At 32.4% G+C, this 25275-nt stretch overlaps 5 protein-coding genes and 1 non-coding gene across 7 annotated transcripts; 2 read left to right on the plus strand and 4 right to left on the minus strand.

Moving 5' to 3' along the window:
* The first annotated feature begins 7122 nt into the window (after positions 1-7122).
* On the plus strand, positions 7123-9328 carry LOC105761828 (expansin-A6). 2 transcript variants are annotated; one of them, XM_012579769.2, is made up of 3 exons: positions 7124-7363; positions 7457-7775; positions 8605-9328. In XM_012579769.2, the coding sequence occupies exons 1-3, from the start codon at positions 7204-7206 to the stop codon at positions 8912-8914; spliced, it is 789 nt and encodes a 262-aa protein (XP_012435223.1). In that variant the 5' UTR covers positions 7124-7203; the 3' UTR covers positions 8915-9328. The 2 variants fall into 2 exon arrangements, with proteins under 2 accessions (XP_052480469.1, XP_012435223.1); XM_052624509.1 differs by having other exon boundaries at positions 7123-7775.
* Positions 9329-12055: 2727 nt separating this feature from the next.
* Positions 12056-12128, minus strand: TRNAK-UUU (transfer RNA lysine (anticodon UUU)). The gene has a single exon. It is a non-coding gene; the product is annotated as a tRNA-Lys (tRNA).
* A 1480-nt stretch (positions 12129-13608) lies between these two features.
* LOC105761826 (ABC transporter I family member 20) lies at positions 13609-15982 on the minus strand. The gene is made up of 7 exons (XM_012579766.2): positions 15792-15982; positions 15549-15682; positions 14914-15033; positions 14684-14779; positions 14379-14531; positions 14206-14283; positions 13609-14119 (listed from the first exon to the last, which is right to left on the minus strand). Exons 1-7 carry the CDS (start codon positions 15958-15960, stop codon positions 13880-13882), a joined length of 990 nt encoding a protein of 329 aa, XP_012435220.1. The 5' UTR covers positions 15961-15982; the 3' UTR covers positions 13609-13879.
* A 180-nt stretch (positions 15983-16162) lies between these two features.
* LOC105761830 (uncharacterized) lies at positions 16163-17899 on the plus strand. The gene is made up of 3 exons (XM_012579771.2): positions 16163-16329; positions 16404-16572; positions 17534-17899. The coding sequence occupies exons 1-3, from the start codon at positions 16270-16272 to the stop codon at positions 17728-17730; spliced, it is 426 nt and encodes a 141-aa protein (XP_012435225.1). The 5' UTR covers positions 16163-16269; the 3' UTR covers positions 17731-17899.
* A 934-nt stretch (positions 17900-18833) lies between these two features.
* On the minus strand, positions 18834-20262 carry LOC105761832 (metallothionein-like protein type 2). The gene is made up of 3 exons (XM_012579772.2): positions 20098-20262; positions 19588-19662; positions 18834-19127 (listed from the first exon to the last, which is right to left on the minus strand). Exons 1-3 carry the CDS (start codon positions 20160-20162, stop codon positions 19034-19036), a joined length of 234 nt encoding a protein of 77 aa, XP_012435226.1. The 5' UTR covers positions 20163-20262; the 3' UTR covers positions 18834-19033.
* Positions 20263-21560: 1298 nt separating this feature from the next.
* On the minus strand, positions 21561-25216 carry LOC105761825 (uncharacterized). The gene is made up of 4 exons (XM_012579765.2): positions 25063-25216; positions 24875-24969; positions 22745-24263; positions 21561-22320 (listed from the first exon to the last, which is right to left on the minus strand). Exons 1-4 carry the CDS (start codon positions 25214-25216, stop codon positions 21647-21649), a joined length of 2442 nt encoding a protein of 813 aa, XP_012435219.2. The 3' UTR covers positions 21561-21646.
* Positions 25217-25275: the final 59 nt, after the last annotated feature.

Consider the following 25275-nt stretch of genomic DNA (forward strand, 5'->3'; position numbering starts at 1 on the left):
GCTAGTCAATGTGGGATTAAAACTAATATTTTAATGAAAATAATGGAGAAGTGAGCTATAAGAGTATTCTCTAGTCAATATGGGATCAAAATTAACTTTTTAGTGAAGAAGTAAATTATGGGAGTATTTCCTAGTCAATATGAGATTAAAATTAATTTTTAATGAAAATAGTAAAGAAGTGAATTATGGTAATATTCTCTAGTCGATGTACGATTAAAATTAACTTTTTAATAAAAATAGTGGAAAAGTTAGTTATGAGCGCATTTTCTAGTCAATGATTAAAATTAACTTTTTAATTTCTTAAATTATATCTAAAAGTATTTATCTTTTTTATCTTATTAATTTTGCTAAAGATATGTGACCCAAATTCTTGCTAAATAAAAATACAAGTGGCAAGATAAGGGGATCTACGAGGGCGAAGGCTGAGGGCCGGAAAATGCTTTTTCTATTTGATGTTAATTAGAATAAGGTGTTTCAACCTTATTGCATTATTTCTATTTGACTTTGATTAGAATATGATTTTATAAACCTATAAATAGACGTAGTCGTCTCTCCTCTTGTATCATTGCCTGGTTTTAGCTAAATCAGAACAGTGGTTTCAAAACCACAAATCCAAAGTCGTAAAATTATTTTAATATTATTTTTGGTGTTTACAGCATGTGAATTAATATGTGTGAAAGTTTCGTGTAAAAATTTTATCGTTTGTGTGCTCAATTTGATAAAAGGACTTAGTTGCGTAAAATGCAAAAGTGGCTAGCTATTTGTTAAAGTGCTACATTGTTATGGCTTTTATTATGTGGAGTCCTTATGTTGTAATTGACCATTAAATATTTGAGTGGACAAATATGGACAACCATTATATAGTTTCTAATTAAATACTTAAGGTTAAAATAGTAAAAAGTATAAAAACATGAAATAAAATAAAACAAAAACTAAAATGGCCATGCATTCATCTTTCTTGGCCGAAACATAAGAAGAAAATAAATCTTTGAATATTCGGCACCTTTGGAAGCTTGATTCGGATCAAGAAAAGAGGAAATCGGATTTGGATCGGGGGAAATCAAAAGTTCTTGATTAGTCGTTCCGGTTCGTTCGTCTCTATACGAGGTAAGTTCATAAGTGAATAAATGATGTTAAATTGAATGTATTTATTATGTACATAGCAGAATTGAATTGTATGTATAACTACATTGCCAATTTTAATTTAGCATGGAATAATTTATTACGAGCATGAATCGATCGAATTACGATGTCCGAAAGCCCCGTACAAACCTTAGGAATAATTAGGATACTTATGTCATGACATAGGACTCCGATATGTGATTTCGTGTAAGACCACGTCTGGGACGTTGGCATCGATTTGAGATTTATATGTAAGACCATGCATGGGACATTGGCATCATATATGATTTCGTGTAAGACCCTGTCTGGGATAGTGGCATCAATAGTTGATTACATGTAAGACCACGTCTGAGACGTTGACATCGTACGAGCTTTTTGAGTTATCTGAGTATCCTTATTGATTCTGAATGGTTTAACGGGCAATGTTGAGATAAGATCGAATGTGAAATTGAGTTAAATGGTTCAGGTACGTGCAAAGTTAAATGTTGATGAAAATAAGGTAAGTGTAGTACTTGTAATGATGATATAAAGTATGTATGATAAAAGAGTGATTTATATGTATATGAGATTGTTCATATTCGGCCTAGTTGAAATTATAATGCTAATGTTCATTTAATAATTTTATTTGCTTATGACTTACTAAGCTATTTAAGCTTACTATGTGTGTGGTCTTTAGTTGTTTTATAGATTTTGGAAGCTAGTTAAGAGCTCGGGGATCGTCAAGGAACTTTGTCACACTATCGATCACTTTTTCGGTATTTTATAAGTTTGAACTTTGAACCTATGACATCTATAGGCTAGATAATATGTTTGATCTTGAAGTATGTATATATTTAGCCATGCGAAAATGACTTGATTATAATGCTAATGATTGTGTAAATTTGGTCATGTGTTTTGGCAATGAGGTAAATGATGGATGCTTGTTGAGTTATAGTATGTAATATATTAGTAAGTAATATGCATGTCATATATGTGTGGTGTGCTTGGTATATGCTTACGGTTTAAAGTAATGATATGTATGGCTTATGATTGTTCATTATGGTAAGCTTGACATATTGGTATGGTTTGCATTTGTTGATTTTTATGATTCGGCTCAAACGAAGTAAACATGGTTGATGGATATATATTTCGGTTGTGGCTTAATATTGGCTTATTTGGAAGGTATGGTTTGTAATATGAATTATTTCAAGTTAGTAAGCTTAATATTGAGTATATATGTTTGTGATGTTTGTTATATGATTCGGTAAGGGGTAATGATAAGCATAATGTATATCCGGCCATTATTCTAATTTATTTTAGAAGTGTGTTTATGGCATATGTTATGGAATGGAATGGTATGATTATTGTGCTTATATTTGATGATTGAAATTATGACCATTTGGATAGTTAAAAATGTTAAGTTAATGGTTATAATCGGCTAGTCATAAGTAAAATAAGTGTGCATGCCAACAATATGATCATGTGTAGTTGGTTATTTAGATTCGGCTTGTGATGGTTAATAATGATCATGATTTGTAATGGCAAAGTTAGCTTAATATTGAATGGTAAATTTTCTGTGCTACTTTTAAATCTAAAGTTGAGAGCCGAAATAGGTGTGAAGGGAATTGGTTAGGTGAGTGCAATTTATGCATGATAATTAGCATGCGAATGGGGTGTACTATGGTTTGTATTTTGTGCTTTTATAATGGTTCATAGTGATAGGCTAAAATGCGCATTATTTATGTTACATTAAAGATATGTTCGACTATTTGGTAATGATACTAAGGTTGCATATGTGTTTGGACAATAATTGGTGTGTAATAATTTATTTGGTTTTTAACATATGCATATGCAGAGTTAAGGAATTGATATTTTTGATATTATTCAAAATAAATAGATATATTGGCATGTATTCGATATATATTTGAACGTCTTAATGTATGCACATGGAATTTGTCATGTATTAAGCTATGTTATAATTTGATTATTTGAATGCTATAAAGGAGATGTACATCTGATTCGTATAATTGAGTTTATATTACCTAAAACATGAATAGTAATGAATGACTCTCCTAAGCTATGCATTGTTCGGTAATGCCTAGTAACTCTAATCCGGCGACAAATACAGGTTAGGGGTGTTACATTTGACATAGAGAATTTTCTTCTCCTTTGCCTATGATTTTTCCCAAAAGGGTTTCCACATAAAATTTGTGTGTTCTATTTTTTCTCATTTTTCTTGCCATTATCGACATTCTATTTTTACAAATTTATTTATAAATTTAAAAAAATTCCATTGAGGATGTTATCAAAACTTAAGTATGTATCCTTTTCTTATTAATACATCTGAAAATTAAAAAATTATTAAACTTGAAAAAATAAATGGTAGTTCTAATTTTGCTTGAGCCAATAGAAATAGGGGCAATCTAAAAATATTTTAGCAGCATCAAAATTTAATTATAATTTTTTATAAATTAAAGTATAAATTTATTATGTATTAATTTATAATTTCATATTTTTAAGGACTGTTTTTTTTTTCATTTCTAGGGCCTAAAGTGCAAATTTACTATATTTTATTTTATAAGTTATTTATTTATAAAAGTATTAAATTGAAAATTTTTCATTTTAGTGTCTGAATAGAAAGATTATTATTTCCCTTTTATATAGTGTATATTATTATATATAAATAATATATAAATAATTCTAAACTATAAATTATTTCTCATAAATTTCTTTAAAGGAAGAAACTCTAGAGAGATTATGAAAAGAATGAAGAAATTTACTTTTATTTATAAGGTAAGCGTGAGCTATGAGATTGTTTTCTAATTGGCATAAGATTAACAATTGATTATATAAAGAATTGTCATATGTCAATAAAATTAGTATGCCATATGTCAAAAAATTAAACTATCCACATCAGCTAGGACCCTAAGGGTGGGTTTGGATGGACAGTGTGTTTATTTACGGTTAGTGTAAAAACAACAGTGGTGGTAATATTAAATACTATAACAATATTGTAGCGTGAGATAAAAAGTAAGCTAAACACATCGTACCGCACTTCATCGTCCATCCAAACCCACCCTATATATATATAATATAATATGCAAATAGAAAACATTAATAAATAAGAAAAATAAACATTTATTAAGTGGAGGAAAATAATATATATTTTTTATAAAGCAATAAGTGAAGGAACATGGTGGTGAGTTATATAGCCCTATAGATTGGAATGGGAAAGAGTTTTTAAGGAAAACAAGCAACCAAAACAATAATTCTAAACACATGTCAAGGAGTTGGGAAGGGATTTTTTTTTTCTTTTGTTTGTAAATTATTATTAATGTTATTATTATTTTTTTTAATAATATCTGTTTTTAATATAATATATAAAATTACTTATAACCCCTCTTCAACCCATATATAAGAGGATAATGCGCTTCAGCATAATATATTATGCCACATGGCACGATCATGATATGTTATATGGTAAAAAAATCCAAAAAATGGTTGTCGTTAATATGTAATAGTTGACTATTAATATTAATAGCTAAAGGGTTTAATTGATTAAAATTTTAATGTTTAGAGCTCAATTGAGTGTAAAAAATATATAAGAGTTTAATTGAATTTATTTTACAAAAATTTAGAGGCTTTAAAGATTCTTTTAGCATTATAAGAATAAAATATAGGCTTGAAAAATGAGGCCTATTTTCTAAATGGGTCGGGTCTCGGGTAAACTTTTGTTTGTTCGGGTTTAGCTCGGCCTGAATTTGAAAAAAAAATATGTTGTTTTGTTTTGTTGATATTTCTATTGTTTTGTTGTTGTGCTTTGTTGTTATTTTGCTACCATTTTGCTATCATATTGTTACTATTTTGATGTTGTTGTTTAGATATTATACAATTCTTATTTCATTGTTAATTTTTCTATTATTTACTTGTTGGGAAACATTTATTTTAATGTTTTTAGTGTATTTGATGTATTATATTTTTTAAATTTGTTTTATATAAAAATAATATTATAAAAAGTTAATACACGCAGGCTGAACCAAACTCGGGTTTTAGCACTTTTATCCGGGCCGAGCTTAGGCAAAATCTTAGACCCATTTTTCGGTTCTGAGCCTAAAAAATAGTCCTAAAATTCTGTTTAGACTCGGACCAACCTTGATTCGACCCATGATCACCTTTAATTATATTTCATGAAAGGAATACCATTTATACATTTGTATAAGAATAAATCACTACAATGTACAAATAGATATATTGATATTGTAATATATCTAAACTTACACCTGATAAAAAATTTAAAAACTCATCTATAATTTAAGTGAAGTAAGACTTGAACATGATATCTCACGATTCTCGTAATTTTAACTTGTTATACTATATGTCGACAATGGCAATAGGGATAATTGCAAAACAATAAAAAAATAATAATAACATACATATTTTACGTGAAAAACCATTATTAGAAAAAACCACGGGTAGAAGAAAAATTCACTAATGTTGAAAAACCACAATACAAGAGGTTTTCGACTACACACATTTTAAGGGTTAAACAACCGTATTATGACCAATGTCTAATAGAAGAAGTATAGTCCTATACGAATGCAATTTATGCCTCTCTATTTTATTTCTTTAACAAGTGAGTTGCACCTCGAATATTTCAAACTGGATCAAACGGGATTCGAGTCACACGACTTTATCATTAAACTATCATATTTACCATTGATAATTTAATTTTTTTTATAATCACATATGTTATAAGTGGTAATTTTTTTCAATTTCCTTTTAAAATAAAATTTGGTACGTCTCAATAATTAACCCACATTAATTATTTGCATTTAACTTTACTCATTTTAATAAAAGTCGATGAGTCCATTCCCAACTCACTAGTCGATAATAAAGATCACATGAAAAGGCTAAAAGATAGGGGTCTTTCAAAATAATTCCTCCAAAAAGCAGAGACCAACTAGTCACTTTTATTAAAAAATGGAAATTGCGTTTTGCTCCCTTCATTTAAAAATTGAAGTTTTAGTCCCTATGCATTAAATCATAGAATAAACTAGTAAAACTTTCATTAATTTCTATTGTTAAAAATTAGAATAACTAACAAAATAACTAAATAGTGCCACGTGGCGTGCCACGCGTATCTTTTGCTAACATATAATGATTGATTTTTAACAGTAGAAATGAATGAAATTTTTAACAGAAAAATCAATTACTCTCTGATACTCTTTGATCTAACGTAAATAAATTAATTTACCAAAATTCTTAGTAAAAGGAGCATAACACAATCTATTCTTACGTAGTGTCTGGTATGATGGAAAGTGATAACTTACCTAGGAATTTAATTAAATGCAAAGTGATCCTGACGTTTAGTATGTCAAATTTTTTATTTTTTTTTACTTTCTTTGCAAATTAACTTTCCATTGGGAATTATTTTCCCATAAACACGGCAATGTAATTTCCGTGACAAAATGTGAGAATGTTACTTTCCCATTTAAGATGAAAAGTAAAAAAGATATTAAAGACAAAAATAACCTTATTTTATTCTAGTTTCCAATATTAATCTATCAAATGATAAAAGAAAAGGTTATATCTTCTTCCCACTACTAACTCTTTTGTTATTTAAACTGATTATTTTTTATATACATATTTAATCATCTACATAAGCAGTGGCGAAGTAAGGGGGCTGACAGGGGCCTCAGTGAAAATTTCCTTTTAATCCCTTTATAATTTATAAATTTTTAAATTAGTATGGTAAAATTGTACTTTGACCCCACCAAAATGATAAGAATTTGATTTAATCTTTTAATAATTATAAAAATTATAGACTATTAAAATAGTAAAATTATATTTTTATTATTGTAAAAATATACAATTTAATTCCGCCAAAAAAAACGAAATTGATTAAGAAATTACATTAATTACATTTTTCATGGGGACCCCCAAAAATTAACTTCTTAGATTATGTTTTTCAACCCCTTTAGTTACCCCACCTTCATTTCGGCTCCTCAATAAGTACCCGCCCCACCCACCTCAACCATTACCATTCGCCCCCCAAACAAATTCAACACACCCGCCATTTCTCTCTCCCTTATCTTCCACACAATGGCTGCCCCCAAATTTTCCCTCGCTCTCCTCTGTTTCACTTCATTGCTACCATTTTTCACTTCGGTGAACGCAAAGATCCCCGGCGTTTACTCTACCGGCTCTTGGGAAACTGCCCACGCCACCTTTTACGGCGGCAGTGATGCTTCCGGCACAATGGGTATTTCACAAATTACACTCCCAAGTCCCCCATCAAAATCTCACATTTTCATGACCCTCCATTTGATTGTTTTTTTCTTTTGTTGTTTTTTAGGTGGTGCATGTGGGTACGGAAATCTGTACAGCCAAGGCTACGGTGTCAACACGGCGGCTTTGAGCACTGCGCTTTTCAACAATGGCCTTAGTTGTGGTGCTTGTTTTGAGATCAAATGTGCTAGTGACCCAAGGTGGTGTCACCCTGGTAGCCCTTCTATTTTCGTCACTGCCACTAACTTTTGCCCTCCGAACTTTGCTCTTCCAAGTGACAATGGCGGTTGGTGTAACCCTCCCCGTCCTCATTTTGATCTTGCCATGCCTATGTTCCTTAAAATTGCTGAGTACCGTGCTGGTATTGTCCCAGTCTCCTTTCGTAGGTGAGTCACTGTTCTCTCGCCATTGTTTCTTTTTTTTTTTCTTCATATAATTCCTGAAGTTGGTTGAAAGAGAAAAAAGGAAAATCGGGTTTCTATTTTCTTAGGAATCAAACAGACTTGTCACAGTTCTCCCGCCATTGTTCTCTTTCTCTCTTTTTTCTTTTCATACAATTCATTAAATTGGTTTATTTTGTGGGAGAAAATGTGCGGAAATGGGAAAAGGAAAAAGGAAAATTGGGTTTCTATTTTCTTAGGAACCAAACAGATTTTGGTATAATTATGAAAATTTGTTTTTGTTTTTTTCATCGTTTCCTTGGGAAGGCAAAAAAACGGGGGAACTCAAAAGAAGCGCCTTCTTGAGATTTCATTACCGCGGTCAGTTGAGTTTTAACGATATGACTAAAACACCCTTGCCTTTAAAGTACGCTTCAGCTCATAGTCATAGGTCTACTGAGTACTGATTTTTATTGGGTAGTATTGTAATTATAAGGTCCATTAAGAATTTTTTCCGGAAAATCCGAAAAAAGAACCCAAACGACAAAAATCACGACATCCCACGTTTGGGTTCGGCTACTCATAAATGCGGAGAAAAGGTTTTAAAGTTCTTTGGTTAAATTATGGTTTTGGCCCTTTCACTATATTCAGATTTGGAATTTAGTTCTTTATTTTTTATAATGTTAGGACATTATTAAAGTGTAAGTAACTTCTATGTACTTAATTAGAATAAAAAAAATTAACATTGAAACTAAACTAAGTAATTCAGTACCAAATTGAATATTGAAGTTAAACTCAGGTATCAAATAGTATATTAACCCATTTCTTTTTGCAGAGTGCCGTGCCGAAAGCACGGGGGAATAAGATTCACGGTCAACGGATTCCGTTACTTCAACTTGGTTTTAATCACCAACGTAGCCGGTGCAGGAGACCTCGTGAAGGTTAGTATCAAAGGAACCAAAACCGGTTGGATGAGCATGAGCCGTAACTGGGGCCAAAACTGGCAATCAAACGCCGTGCTGATCGGTCAGGCACTCTCTTTTAGAGTCACCGGCAGTGACAAACGCACTTCCACTTCATGGAATGTGGCACCACCTAATTGGCAGTTCGGCCAAACCTTCACCGGCAAGAATTTCCGTATTTGAAAAAAAAAAAACACAAGACAAGCCGTTTGAAATCAAACTTTTTTGTTCTTGGTTTCCCGCCTTCAATTTTCCTTTATTTTCCCGGAAAATCTGAAGTGGGGTAAAAGAAAGTGTTATTATTAGGATTTAGGGAAAGGAAACCTAAAAGCTTAGGTTATAAGTTTGTAAACTACGTGTGTGGCGTTAACTTTTTTTTACTGTTGTTTTTATTTGTGAATGAGCTGGTGGTAATAGTAAAAAAAATTCCAGCGAATGGTAAAAAAGCAAAGGTGTCGTGTTTAGGGCTGAAGTGGCTGCAGATTAAAGAAAGCACGTAGTACTAGTGGCCCGCAGCTCTTTTATTCTGTGTTTTTCATTCATAGTAATATCGACGCTACTTTTTATTATATAAATGTACTTATAAGTGTTATGAGATATCCAATTGTCAACTTGAAACCCGTTTATTGATCTGTGATCCAAGTTTGGGTTTCATCTTTTGGAGTCGTTAAGGGGCTCGTGAGGTGAGCTGGTAGGCTTGGTTCGCACATCCATGGATGTTCGTGAGTTGGGGCATAAGGACAAACAAATGAATTGATGAGCACCCAAATTAGCGAACACGTGTTAATATGCATGGAGTATACTTAAATTGTCAAATTCATGATCCGTGATTATACTATATAAATATATGATCTCCTTTACTAAGAGGACATTAGCAAAAACACTTAATAATAAGATTTTTTACTTTTATTTTTATTTTTAAAATTAAAAAAAAAGTAAAAAATGAAAAATTTTAAAAATAAAACATTAAGGACTAAATTTTAAATTTATAAAAAATACAAAAGGTAAATAAATTGAAGACGCAAAGGGGATGCGTAAAGTAGGGCTTTACAACACACAACCACGCATGTGATGTGAGAGTAGTATTACTATTAGTAGTATCACTGCCACTCCGGTACTGCCGCTGTCTATTTATGTTTTCCATCCTCCACCGTCATTACAAGTTTTCTCTCTCTTTTTTGGTTAAATTATTATTCGAGGCTTGAATTTGGTAATTATCTTCATATTGAGACCTAAACTTGATAAATGTTTTTATTTTAGGACTTAAATTTAGGGTTTTCGTGGAAATATGAATGATTAACTTGGACAAAAAAGTTTCAAGCCTTAACAAGAGAACAGTTGTCAAGTTCAAAGCTCAGTTGTCAAGTTCAAAGCTTAACTTGGGTATAAAAAAAAATTCAGGCTCTAATATAGGAAAAATTACCAAATTAAGACCTAATTTAGACAAAAAAAATTCAGACCACAATATACAAATAATTATGAAGTCTAAACCCAAAATTAATTTAATCCTTGAACTCAAGGAAAAAGCTTTCTCGATATATACATTTCTCAACCTTATTTATTGTCCTTGTAATTTAATTTTCGAGTATGATAAAATAATAAAAGTTTAATTAATAGCTATTGAAGTGTTGGATTAATGAGAAGAACTAATTGAATCTTAACTCGATTGGTATGAGCATTGTTGTCAGTGTAGGAGGTTGTGGGTTTGAGTGCGTTGAAGCGCATTATCCTCTCCTTTAAGGGTTAATCATTTCAAATGACTAAAAAAATTGCTTTCAAAGTTCTTCAACTTGTTTGGAGAATTGGTATTTTAGAATCTTCTGTTTTTATGGGTTTAGGGTTAGTGGACATATGCTTTTTTATCATGTTGTATGTCAAAGCACACCCTCTCTCTTCTAAACCCAAACTCTTTTTTCTTTATCGAAGTTGTAAGTATTTAAAATTTTGTTGATAATTAAGTACTGGAAGAGGTGAAGCCAGAAATTCTTTAAAGAAAGGTCGAGATTAAACTATATATTTTTATGGGAGCTAAGATACAACTTTCTCCTTGCATTAACTTATATCTTTATGGTTTTCAAATGAACCGTATTGAAATTCTAACATTTTTGGGAAGGGTCAACCTATAATTTTACCATATATTAACTTAAGATTTTATAAAATTTTAAAGGTCTAAAGAAACAATTTCCCATTTTAGGGGGGTCTCGGTCCCAAATTTAAACCTAAGCAACTCTTTTTCTTATCTTTGATCAAAATCATAATAATGTATATCTTTTTGTTAGCATGTTTTGCTTGCTGGGCAAGAAAATATTGAAGCCATGGTCCTAAATATCACAATGAAAGTAACCTTTGGCCATGTTTTAAATTGCACAAGCATCCCAATTTACTGACCTAACTTTATGCCATTATTTATAACTTGTTGTATAGATGCTTTTCTTTGAGGTAGCTCTCCTTTTCTTCTTTTAACTATCTTTCTTTCAAACCTTTTTATTTTCTTTTTACAAAGAAAAATTATCACATTGTATGTCTTTCTAGGTAAGGCCGGTGGAGCTAAGCCATGTTTGACATTCCAAGCTTGAAAAAAGAAATGGGTAAAAAGCATTTCTTTTATTAATTTTTTTAACGGTTTTGATCATATTTGTTTTTTATCCTCAACCCATAAATAGGAGGATAACGCATTTCAGCGCACTCGAACCCACATCCTTCTGCATCCAATGCCCATTATGTTCATTAGTAGAATTATGTTTTAATCATCCAACTATGAAAAGTTATAAAATGGGTCAACCGATTAATCGACTTTGTCTATTTTAATTATCAGCTTTTAAAATCGGCACAATGGCGATTTTAACTCTTAATATTTATACACCGTATCGATTTAGTTTTGACTCTGAAAAATCTAACCCTTCAACATTTACACTAGCTGATGATAGAAATATATGTAATATTTTTACAATGGAGTGAGGTTTGTAGAGGAAGAGATGGAAATGGAATATGTACCAAAAGAACAAGCATTGGGTTGCTTGATATTGAAGAATCCTCCATTTAGTTGATGACTGTCCACTTTGCATGAAACTTTCTGCCATTGCAAATTGGTTAAAGGTAAAGTGGCAACTTTTTAACAAATTCTGCGTACAAGAATTGCTGCCAGCCATAGAATTAAGATTATATAATTCTGAGAATATTGAGGGGGTTAAAATTAACAATGTACCAAAAAGGAAATATTGAGGCGGTTAAATGGGCCTGAACCGGGTTTAATCCAGGTCTTCTGTGAACGACGCCGTCTTTCATTTGTATTCGTGAATGACTGAAACTGAAAAACAAAAAGAACGCCGTCTGTGGGAATCGAACCCACGACCACGTGGTTAAAAGCCACGCGCTCTACCGGCTGAGCTAAGACGGCAACTTTGAGAATGAAACATAAGGGACAATATTCAAAAGGTTAAAACATGCTCCAAGTCCTCCTACCCTACTTTTAATCCCCACTTTTACTTCAAGGAATTTAATCAAGCTACATTTCTAAGTTAAAAATGCGAGTTTAATTATTAAAAATTGGTAAAATTCTTTTGCTAAATTCAAGTTCTTTACGAGAGAAAATACCTAGAAGATCTCGATCAAATTAATCTCCCTATTATTAAATGGATCAATTTAGTCTGTACTATTAAAATAATCAAATAAGTCCAATTTGAAATAGAGTTAACATTTATTAAATGTTTTGCAAATGAGACCGTTTGTTTTAAATTGAACTGCAATTGGAAAAAAATTCAAGAGTTTTTGTTATATAGAAAATGTTAACTTTATTACAATTTAGACTTTTTGATTATTTTTAATAGTACAGAGACAAAATTGATCTTTTAATAATATAGAGACTAATTTGATACAATCCTTATGATACAAGGGTCTCCTAAGCACTTTAACAGTTTATAAAAATGGTCAAGTTTCATCTTTGATCCTTCTAATATACTTACTATACAAAGTAAGGTCATCACGTGGCTCTCTCACCCATGCTTCCTTTCTTTTATTTCATTTTACAAAAAAATGGATAAATTTTACCTTTGATCCTCTAATATGCTTAAATTTAATATTTGATATAATTTAATCCCTATAATCTTTATAATATTATTAACTAGTCTATATAGTTAATATAGTTAGCTTTCAGTTAAAACATTACGTAATTATGTACAACATGGCTTCCCATTTCTTTTAGGTTTATGTTAGTGCTTACTTTTTTTTCTTACAGTTAAAAAGGTTAAATTTCAATTTTGATCCCTAGACTTAACTGCTACACTTTAATTTCTAATGTAATTTGGTCCATGTAGCTTTATAATGTTATTATTTAGTCCAAATAGTTAATAGTATTAATTTTCTATTAAAACATTATATGGTTATGTATAATTTGAATGCCTTGAGAATTTTAGTTTCTATTTCTTTAGGTTTGCCTTAGCCTTTACACTATGCTGAAATTTAGAATTTAATTCATATACATTATTTTTGACATAATTTGATTTTTTTACTTTTATAATGTCATTAGTTAGTGTAAATATTTAATATTGTTAACTAATTTAATCGAAATGTTGACGTCAAATTTTCTTAGGAACACTATTTCAAAAAAAAATTTACCATAACGAGTTTGAATAAATATTTTTAAGTAAAGAAAATCTATATAGAAATTTTTAATTTTTTTATTGTTACATAATTTCAAGTGATGTTTTTTAATTTTAAAATGTCACAAGATGAATTTAATATAAGAATTTTATTAGTGATAATGATTGGACCTAAACTTTTAAATCTAAAAAGTGAGGGTCTAAATTTTTGAAAATAAAAGTAGGGTTGAAATATATTTTAGCCTTCAAATTTATACACCATAATTTGATATAAACAAATAATCAACCCAACTGATACTAATAAATATTATTAATAAGACAGATTCAATGTCAATACCTCTATTACATGAATATTCAATTTATTTTAACAAATTATCATTTAGTTCTTCAAAGAAATCAACATAACTTTCATCTGATATTATGTTCTTCAAACAATGGATAAATCATATAATGCCAGCTATGCTTAGCCCTTAAACATTCACGTTATTGTGGGCTTAACTATGAAAAATACAACAACAAATAAAAAAACATGAAACAAGTTTGAGTTTATTTATTGCCTTAAAACTCTGTTTGAGCTGAACACGAAGTTTTCTTCACCGGCAACCGTCGAGTTCAACCGTCCGGCAGCCCAACCATTGTTTAGTGAACGAACGGCGGCTCGGGCAGGATCCCCTGTCACACGGCTTCCCTCGGTTTGGTTTTCCAATTCCGGGAGACCCTGTGATTTCCGCTCTTTTCTTTTCTTTCTTTCTTCGTCTCGTTCCTTCCTCAACCAGCTCTCCACTGTTCTCTACAAATTAAAAAAAAAAAAAAATGAAGTTATACGAGCTTCGTTCTTAACGAACGAGATTCCAGGTGTCTACCGGGATAACTAACCATTAGCGACGAATTGCTAATCTCCTTAACCTTATCCATCGGCATTGCTAATTGCAATTTCCCATGAGCAACGTAAACCTGAAACGAAAACAAAGGTTTCGCCGTATAAATTGTCTATTTTACAAATGCATTTCGAAAGGAAGTAAGTTCTTAGAAATGGAACTGAGACAGACAATATGTGATGGCCACTTCTCAAGACCGTCGAATATATGTGTTGCATAGATAATTGTGGCACCTCGCTCTTCGCATTCCTTCCTAAGGAAATTCAGAAGGTCAGCTCTTGCTAGCACATCAAGGTCGACCGTTATCTCATCAAGTAGAAGAACCTATACAAATGATGAAGCAACCTTCATGAACAATTTATACCGGACAAACATGAAAACAAGGTTTAAAAAAATAATCCCAAGTTCCTTGTGGACGGAAAGGAGGTCGAAGCTCTACGCAAGACCAGACAATGGAAGCATTGAAATTAAAATACCTTGAATGGCTTAAGGAGACCCATACAAATTTGGACACGTCTTCTTTGACCATCCGATACCTTGTGCATCCTCCACGAGAGATCAATATCTAATACCTATAGCAAAAACCAAGTCCAAGGATTTCTAAATCATGCATAAACTTGAAAATATGTTTAAATGACCATTTAAATGCCAAATTATTGTAGTATCTACAAATTTCCTTGAATCATTCATATGGTGAAATGCATACCTTAATTAGTTCATATCTTCTTTTGGGATCAATACCTGCAACTCCGAAAATCATTTTCTCAGCTGAAATGTCCATTTGAATTGGAACCTCGAATCCTGCAAAAGCAACATCACGTCTCCACTGCAAAAGGGAGAAATAAAACTCTCCTTTAGGTTAAATGATAAAATGCTAACAAAAACTAGTACGATCGATGAACGCATTGCATCACTTACAATCTATGTTGAACCCAGACTAGAGTGAGTGTTGGATCCTCAATTTCGTGTTAAAAAATTCCGACATTTGAAATATCGTAACACTATACCAGTGCCCAATTATGTGTCGAGTTTACGGGTCAGACATGTGTACTTTACCCTAAGGTTCAGCTAAGAAATGATCTTAACATAAACAAGTTTTCTTCATGCAAACTACAATTAAAGCATCAAAATGATTCAGAGCAACTAAAAATGAAAGCCAAAGAAATGAGTTTTTCCAGAAAAGTTCAGTTTCGGCTCCAATTATGTATCAATGAAATACGTTTCAGTTCATTCAACATTTCAAAAATAAATTGATCATAACTTCGTTATATTAGCAAAATCTTCTAAAATCATAGGCAAACAAAAAAGAAAAAAAAAAGGAAAAAGAAATGCGTAACTAACCTCTCCTCCAAGATAACAAAGATCACCGGAGGAAGCCAAAACGGTGTCGTGGAAAGCGGATCTTCCCAATACTCGAACCATGTGCGGCTCCACCATATGCTTCCCTCCCAGAATCTTCAATATCGTTGTTTTCCCTAACATTCATTGAAACAAATAAAAAAAAAAACTATAAAATTTGTGAATTCCATTATTATTTTCCCAATTTCTTCAATTTTCTCCGTTAATATCTACTGATTAACTAACCGGCGCCATTGGATCCGACGAGGAGACACCGATCGCCAGCGTTTAGGGTGAGAGAGAAACCGTCGATAAGAGGCTTGGATCCCGGCGGTGGATGACCGTCGATTCCAGGATACGTGAAGCTCAATCCGTTGATCTCCACCGTTGGTTTCGAACTCTCCATCACCGCCATTTCTCTTTGAGTAGGTGAGTTCTCCCCCCACCAAAAATTTTCAAATTTATAATCTCCACCGGATTTTCTTTAATTTACGAAAACGCCCTTTTTCTCGTACGTGGCGCCATCAGAGCCAAGCCTTGATGTAATTTTATACTTAAGAGTAAATTGCTTTGTGAAGAGAGGGCAAAAACGTCAACAAATTTCGAAATTAAAAAACAGAAAACGACCTTGCATTTGCAATTCCCAGATCAAAAACAGAAAATAGCTACTATTTAATTTCCAATTAACAAGTTTTAGGGTTTTGAATTTGATTTTCCTTTTACAATGGCTGCGATTTACAGTCTCTATATAATCAATAAATCGGGGGGTTTAATCTTCTATAAGGTATCACTAAGTTGAGATACTTCCTGTTTGTTTCTCGAGAATATTTACTCATTTTCTTTTGTTTTCTTTTTAAGGATTATGGATCAAAGGGACGCATGGATACGAATGATAGCTTGAGAGTAGCTAGTTTATGGCATTCGATGCACGCGATCTCACAGCAACTATCGCCTATCAATGGTTGTTCGGGAATTGAGCTACTTGAAGCTGATACATTTGATCTCCATTGTTTTCAATCCCTTACTGGTAAATTATATTTCCCGAAATATCAATTAGTATCATCTTGTTTTAATTTAATTACTGCGAAACTTTGAAGTGCGAAAGAAGAAAGGAAAAAACTGATTTATAGATCTGATTTTCTCACTAAGTTGGTAAGTTGTAGAAATTCGTGCAGCCATTGTTTGAATGCTTAGAAATGAAATTCGCCCCCCTTTTTTTTTTTTTTTCTAAAACATGGAATTAGGAATTCATATTAAGATAATGCAAATCTGTGAAATTTGCTCAAGACCATAGTGTACTAGAAATGTTGCCAATTAAATACTCTGAAAGTTAATGCCTTTCGAGTAATTGTTTATTCTTCAACTCGATGATAGGATATTAGAATGGAAAGAAATTCATTCACTGATTGTGGCATTAATCTTTGTTGCTCAGACTATTTATTTTTCTTAAAGTACCCACGTCCTAAGCATTTTCGAACATAGGTATTAGGTTATGATTTCAAGCGCTTTGGAAAAAAGGAACCCATCTTGTTAGAAAGGCCAATTAAGCTTTAGATCAGTTGGTATTGTTGTTATTGCAACAATCAAGAGCATATAGATTTGAGCACGCTTAAGCTCGTATTTTCCTTTAGTTTAAGGGTTTGGGGGGATTTATAGGTAAAAGAAGGCATTGTATCAAATATATATGTGTTAAAAGGATAAAGAATAAAATGATAAGCATGCTCTAGAGAAAACTAAAGAAAGACATCTATATCAAAAGATGTTGGATTGAACTTTAATATTTAGAGATTGTATTTTCGGAAAATTGGCATATTTGAAGACTTGATCACTTGTTTCTCTTTGGTGGTTTAGTGGCAATTTATGATGAATAAATCTCTTGTTCTTGCATTTGACTTGATCTTTTTTTTGGCAAACATAGGATGTAAAAAAATTTTAGGTACTCTTGCATATGTTGATTTGGTAAATATTTATATTTTTATAAAATACAGGGACGAAGTTCTTTGTGGTCTGCGAAACTGGAACACAGCACATGGAGGCTCTCTTGAAAGTCATCTATGAGCTCTACACGGATTATGTCTTGAAGAACCCCTTCTATGAGATGGAGATGCCTATACGTTGTGAACTCTTTGACATCAACCTGACACAGGCAATACAAAAGGATCGTGTTGCGCTGTTGGGACGATGAAACTGTCCTTGAACTGGTACCAAATCAAATTCCCACCTCCTATATTTGTACATTTTCGATGCCCGTCTGCTTTCTAGTTTGAATCAGCAATGTTAATGTTATGTCTATTAGACCCCTGCTCTCAATTCATGAATGCTGTGTGATTTACAGCATTGTTCAACTTTGAAAATGTCTCGTGTTTTGATCAAAGTGGTAGGAAAATGCATCATCATAACATTATAGTTTAAGCCTCCATCTTTGTTGCATGAAAAGCAATCTTCAATAGGAAAGCAACCCTTCACCTATAGTTCTTGATTAAGGACTTCATCTTTTTAGAAATATTAATGCCCTCTCTTATTGCAATATAATGTACTTCAAGTTGTGAGATAATGGGGCCAAAGCAATTTGCATTATTCTTGAGTCTGTCACTACAGAACTGTAGTAAAATGTACCTTTCCTATGTGCTCTTAGCATTACCCTGTTTTTACACAATGTTAGGACCATTTCAACCCATCACAATATACTGTTTTATGTCCTTTTCAATGCACATAAATGAAGGCATTATAGGTTGGTAATATGGACCATCCTTTCATTATTTTCACTTCCACCATTAAATCAAAAAGCAAAAGGTCTTCTTTCCTTAGGTTTTGATTTCCATCCAAAAACCACACACCTCAACGCCCCACCAATCACTCATTCAAATAGAAGTTTTGTGAGGGTGGGATCTTACAATCCTGCATAAAAATCTCAAGATATCATTGATATCCGGTTTATAGTTCAAAAAGATTAAATTTTTAGAGTTTGTAACTGTTCGAACTTAAATTCTTCCTTTGAAAATGCAATGTGTTTTATCATTGCATCATACAATTTTTAAATGGAAATATCTTTCATGTCCATTTTATGATCCATAAAAATTAATCTTTTTGAGGTTCGTGATTGTTTGAACCTGAATTCTTCTTTTAAAAGTACAATGTGCTTTCTCATTACACTCAATGCTTTTAAATGAAGATATCTTTTATATTCGTTTTATACTTTATAAAGATTAATCCTTTAAGATTTTGTGAATGTTTGAACTTAAATTTTTCCCTTAAAAGTGCAATGGTGCAATACTTGTTCCAAACATCTTTAGTCAAAGAGAAAGGAACTGCCATTCTTTCAATTGAAAACAAACTTTCTTAAATATCATAATACATTCTGACATAGCAGAAAAGCCACATTACACATAATTAAGAACCAAATCCTCATGAAGATTTGCTGATACATACTAAAGTAATAGAATTTATTTAGTTAAAATGACAAAGGCCACTCTGCTTCTCTTTGTTGTTCACTTCCCGCAAGTGCAAGGGTCGCATTTGCAGTTGTCTCCACACGGGCATCCACCCTCAACCCCAACTCCCATCTCAGATCCCTCAAAGTGCCTGCATGCATTCAAAAACACAAATCAAAATCTTTGTAATAAAAAATAATAATAATAACTTTACCCTGTTTTTATCTGTCAATGTATTTTAGAGGTCTTTATATTATACGGACCTGATCAAATTAGTCTCTCTACTATTAAATGATCAATCAATTTAGTTCATGTACTATTAAAAAGAATCAAATAATTTCAAATTAGAATATAGTTAAATTTATTGTTTAAAAATATCATTTATTGTTTAACAAAATTAATATTTTTAAATGAAATCTTTTATTTAGAATTGAACTACAATTGAAAAAATATTTTCACCATATTTTTGATATAGTAAATCTTAACTCTATTACATTTAGACTTACTAGATTGATCTATTTTATAATAGAGGGATTAATTTAATCCAATCCCTATAATATAGGGACCTCCCAGGTACTTTAACCATTTTTTTATCTCTATGTGATACTTACATTTTCTGAGTTGTCACACCAAGAACAATAGTCTCAGTTGTAGTCTTCTCTATTATGTCAGGGAACATACCGCATCTGCAATATCATCAATGGCAAAAGATAAACTTTAAAATAGACCCTTTTAAAGGAAAACAAAAATTTCTGAACTCAGTGGTTTAAACTTGGTTAAAATATGCCATAGGTTCCTATACTCTTCACAAATTTAAAATTTAGTCCCTGTGCTTTTATTTTTAGGAATTTAATCCTCTACCTTTGAGATTTTAAAATTTATGTCCAATTATTAACACTATGGAATTTATTTTGCTAAATTCAATTTGATTACAATGTCATTTTCTTAGTTACATAATTTTAACAATGTTAAACAGTTGAACTTGAATTTTGAAATCTAAAAAGTATAAGAAATATTGCTAAAAATAAAAGTATAGAGACTGAATTTCAAATTTATAAAAAGTACAGGGACTGATGGCATATTTTAACCCTTCTACTTTAAAGAGAGAAATTGATTATTACCCGTTACAGCCACTGCCACAATGGCAATCAGCGCCGCAGCCACATTTTCCTGAACAGCAAGACATTTTCAGTTTTGTTGTGAGAAAATAGAAACTGGAAAGATTTTCTTGTTGTAAATAGGATATGTTGTGAAGGAAAAATGGCCTTTGAATTTATAGGCCAGGAGAGACGAGGGATCTTTAATGTCAACCGTCCACGTGTCTTGATTTGGCAGTGATTTCCACTCGCCTTGATTGCGAGTGGAAGAAGAAAAACTTATCCTTTGAACGTAAGTGGAATGTAGTGGGGGAGGTAAGGTGAAGACGAAATGAAACACAAAGGTACATCTATCGCTGAATGAGGCTGAATAAGTCTTTATTTTAGTTGGTTTGAGTATTGTTGTCAATATAAGAAAACATAAGTTTAGCCAAAAATTAGAAGCCAAGACAGGGGATTAGCATTGACTTCGGGTCCCCTAAACTTCAATTTTTATAAAATCATAAATTAATATAATGGTAAAATTGCACTTTTATCTTTTCATAATGTTATATTCATTTTTGCCCCCTTAAAACAGTTTTCCAATTTCGTCCCTGCAAGGACATAGAAACCAAAATAGCCATCATAATTTTCAAAGGAAATAAAAATGAAGTGTTAGCATCACCACTGATCTCATAAAAAGCAGAAAGCAAAGTGACAACGAATAAATTTTATATTAAAAATAAACTAAAAAAGTTTTTACTTAAATAAGTTTAGATGCTAATGTAGATTATATTCTTGATTCTCTTATGCACCTTTAGTAAAAGTACTTTATTTTTGGCAAAATGGATGGTCGAGGCTTCTCTTCTGCTCTGTCTTTTCTTCAAAACTTCTTTTTTTTTTCCTTTTCCCAAAATGCAATCATGTTGCTAGAACTTTCAAACCACCATCGATGGTTCTCATTATATGTTCCTTTTCAAAATTAGTTAAACTGATTAGATCGAAATGAATGAAATCGGAACAATTAGATTTTAGCATAAATAAATCGGTTTCAACAGTTTAGTTGCTTGGTTTTCGATTTTAAATTTGCAAGCCAAATGAATCTATTAAATTTATAATGGGATGAAACTCAAAACTATACATGAACTTTAGTCTAATGTGTAATTTTATACATGAGGTTTTTATTTGATTCGAATCTCACAAATTATTAACACAATTATTGATATAATATCATTTTTAGTTTATATATTGCATACAAAACCAAGCTCAAATAATCAAATATTCAATACCAAGGCACTAAAATGAAAAATTTTGTTTTTAGCCCTCTAAAATCCAAAGATATAAATTAATAAATGGTGAAATTGCATTTTGATCTTTTTAAAATGATAAGAATTTTTAATTTAATATAGGGACTAAATTGATCAATTTGATTCATTAATATAAGGACTGAATTGATTCATTTGATAATAGTGGGACTAATTTGATCCAGTCCTTATGATACAGGGACCTTCCCGATACTTTAACCTATATTAAAACAAGTATTAATTACACAATCAAATCAAGTTTACAAAATTTCTTTTAACACTTGAGGCCATCATGTTGATGAACAAATTTCCTCCAAAAGATCATTGAAAATTTGCTCTTCAACCTCAAGACCTAAACATTCATGTTCAAATTGCAAACTCATCCACCCATCATTCCTCATTAGATCCCTACTCGCGACATAATCCAACGGTTTATCGTACCCAGTTTTGAAGCTCAAATACCAACTTATCGTCTCCCACACTTTCTCAAGCACATGTTGTCCCATAGGCATCGGATGAATGTGACATAATTGAGACAAAACTCGAGGGTAATAGTTATACGATCGTTCATAAACATCGATGAGGACCTCGTTGGTTAAATCGAACAATAGTGGGTGATTACAATAACTGACTTCTTCGTCTTCCATGGAACAATTGGGGTCACATATAATGCAGCCTTTAACTTCCTCGTACATCATGGGATCTAATGGTTGCTGGTCCGCATGCCATGCGCCGAGCGCTTCGGTTCCGCTGAATCCAGATAATTCAAGCACATCTTTCACGTATGTGAATTCGTGTTTGTTATGTATGTCTAACTCCTTTAAAGGTTCGAATTTCTTGAACTTGTATATGCCTACATCGGCAACCGTAGGGGTAATATCCTTGATTTCGGGTTGCAAGTCCAGTGTAAACTCGACTTCGTCTTTGGGAAGATCAAAGCTTTGCTTCAGCTCGATATCCGGTTCTAACCATCAACCATTCACAATTCATAAGGGAAATGTATAATTTTGAAATAAAAGTATCATAGAGGCTTCTGTATTAAAAGTTAAATTTCATTTTATCCACTCAATTAAAAAAATAGGTAAATTAGTCCCTCTACTTTAGTTCAAAGAGCATATTAGTTTTTTATGTTAAAAATTTCATCAATCTGTACAGTTAAAAATTGGCGTGGCTAACAGAATAACCAGGCAGTGAAACATGACATGTTACGTGTACATCATGTTGACGTACAAGGACTGGTTGTGAATAATAAAATTGGATGAAATTTTTAACAGAAGAACTAATTTGCTCTTTGGTTTAACGTAAATAAACTAATTTACCCATTTTTTGAATAAAGAAAGCAAAATGTAATCCGACTGAGTAATGTTCAATAGGACATGATAATATACCTTGTAATTTGGAACTTTCTACTGGTTCTTCCAGCTCTGTAATAGTCATGATTACGGGTTTACTGTCCGGTTCGATTTGTGTAACATCATCCTTTACGATCATCGAGTTCTCCAGTTCATCACCGGCTTTTTCCGCTTGAGATATCGGCTTTGAAGATATTGGAAATCCTTCCCTAACACCTATCGAACTATCTTTGTACTCAGCTTTTCCGAGTGTTTCTACTTCCGAGCTATACCCCAAAGACTCCGAAACTTTAGTTGGGACCTCGGAAGCCAATGCTTCATAGAGATAAGCTGAAGAATATAATTCGGGTGATGAAAGGAACCTTCTCATGTGCTTTTTCATAGTCCTACCACTCGAATCGATCGGTTCATCTCGTTTTTCATCCCTTTTCGACATGCTTTCCTCTCTACCTTCTTTATTAAAGCTAGATTCATAAAGCTGCGTGTACTTGTCGATAGCCTCGTTAAAAGATGTCCGTCTTTCAAGCCGCATACTTCCCCGTCGAGCCAAAGACGAAGAGAAAACCTTTCGTAACCGTGACGGCTCCTTGAAATGATCAACAATGTCCTTTGTCAAGTCCTTTGAAAACCCTTTTTGATGTGGGATTTTATGAAGAACAGCATCCATTGCTATCCTACGCCTCTCTTTTTTTCTCTCTTGTATTACATGTTTTATATTTTCTCTAAGGCTTTTAAACCTCTTCTTCACCATTTCGGATCGGTTCATCGCCGAACTCGAACCCATATCAGCCATTTCACCCTTTGTTTGGTTCAAATTATGTATCCCTTCAGCTCTATGATCAGCAGCTATCAGTGGCATTGATTTCCTACCTATATCTTCACCGGTTCCATCACGGTTCGAACTTTCCCCACACTGTTTCGACCCAGTTGAACCACTCGAACCCAATCCCTCCATTTGTGGCATCCCCATTTTAGCACTAATTGCTAAATGTTTATGAAAATGGTGAGCCAAAGGTGAATCAGGATCTTGTAATACTGTCAATAAAAACCCTTGGTTCATTTTAATTATATCTAAAGCATCCATTAAATACTTAGATTCATACCCTGGACCAATATCTTTGCCATGTTCTTCCAATGCTTTCTTCTTCGCTTCGAGTTCTTCGGGCGATAAAACCGCACTTTCGAGCAACTTCTTCATGTTTTGTTCTTCGACCCAACCTTTCCCGACACCATGTTCTTCGTCGTTTTCGTCACTCGTAACATGTTCTTCTGTGGATTTCGACACGGTTTGATCCTCGGAACCGCTTTCGTAACATATACCTTTGTTCTTGTCGGATGTTCGGGGACTACCTTGTTCTGTTTCGGGGAGAAGATCATCGATATGAGCATCGACATGTTGGTCCGTATCAGATTTAGTTTGTATAGGGTACGTCGAACATCGTTGATGCTTGCCTCGGCCTTTCCTTTTCGCTACTTCTTCGGTTATAAGTGCTTTTAATCGTGATTTCACTGATGTTTTAGATCCTGTGCTGGTTTGTTTCTTCTTTCCTTCAACCTGCAAGTTTCCAATTAAGCTTTAGGGATCTAATTAAAATTTTCAAAAACTTTAAGGGTTTAATTATTTTTTTTTTAAAATTTGAAGGGCTTAATAAGAATTTCTAAAATTTACAAGTCTTAATTAAAATTTTCAAAAATTTTAGGAGGCTTAATGAAAATTTTAATTAAATCCACTTAACTGATAGTCTTTGATAAGAGACGAAGCCAAAGGAGAAAGCAAGGGCCTTGGCCACTTGGTCAAATGAAAAAATATCATTGGTAGTCCCTCTAAAGCATTAGTTATTCACTTTAAGTCTTTTAATCATTCAAATATAATCTAAGCCCTTTTAGAATAAATTTTTAGCTTTGACCCCTCAAAATTTTAAAATTTTATCTCGGCCCTTAAGCAAAATCCTCAAAAATGGTAAAAATTCATTTTAGTCCCTCTAAATTTTATGAAATTATAAGTTTATACAATAGTAAAATTACACTTTAACCTCCTTAATATGATTAAATTTCAGTTTAAACCCTTTTAAATTTCTAAAACAATAAGTTAATACAATGATAAAATTGTAATTCGATCCCTTAAATTTAAAATTTAAATTTAGCCTCCTAACTTCGTTAACTCACCTTAGCGTTCGCTGCTTCACCTTTCTTGTGTTTTGACGTATCCTCAACATTTCCATTTGAGCCTTCTACTGCTTCATCTTTTGCATTTTCATCCCCTATGTATGAATGAACCATAAAACCTAGTTAGCATATACGATTTGTCGGATAATTTTCGGGTTTTGATCAAAACCGACTCGCCTAAAGCTTACCGGTGCCTTGTTTCTTGTTCAAAATCCGTTTCTTAATGAAGCGTCGATTCCAATGATGGTATTTAAGCACATGAAAAATGCCCCACATGCATCTAGGATTATGACTTTGTGGTATCGACATGTTTGAGCTGTTGGTTCGCAAGTTCTTCCCCATTGCTTGCTGATTTGTTTGCTTTTTACTTGACTTCTTTGGCAACGATTTTACGAGCTTTT

This window comes from Gossypium raimondii, chromosome 11, assembly GCF_025698545.1.
Source record: "Gossypium raimondii isolate GPD5lz chromosome 11, ASM2569854v1, whole genome shotgun sequence".
In the NCBI taxonomy this organism is placed as follows: Eukaryota; Viridiplantae; Streptophyta; class Magnoliopsida; order Malvales; family Malvaceae; genus Gossypium; species Gossypium raimondii.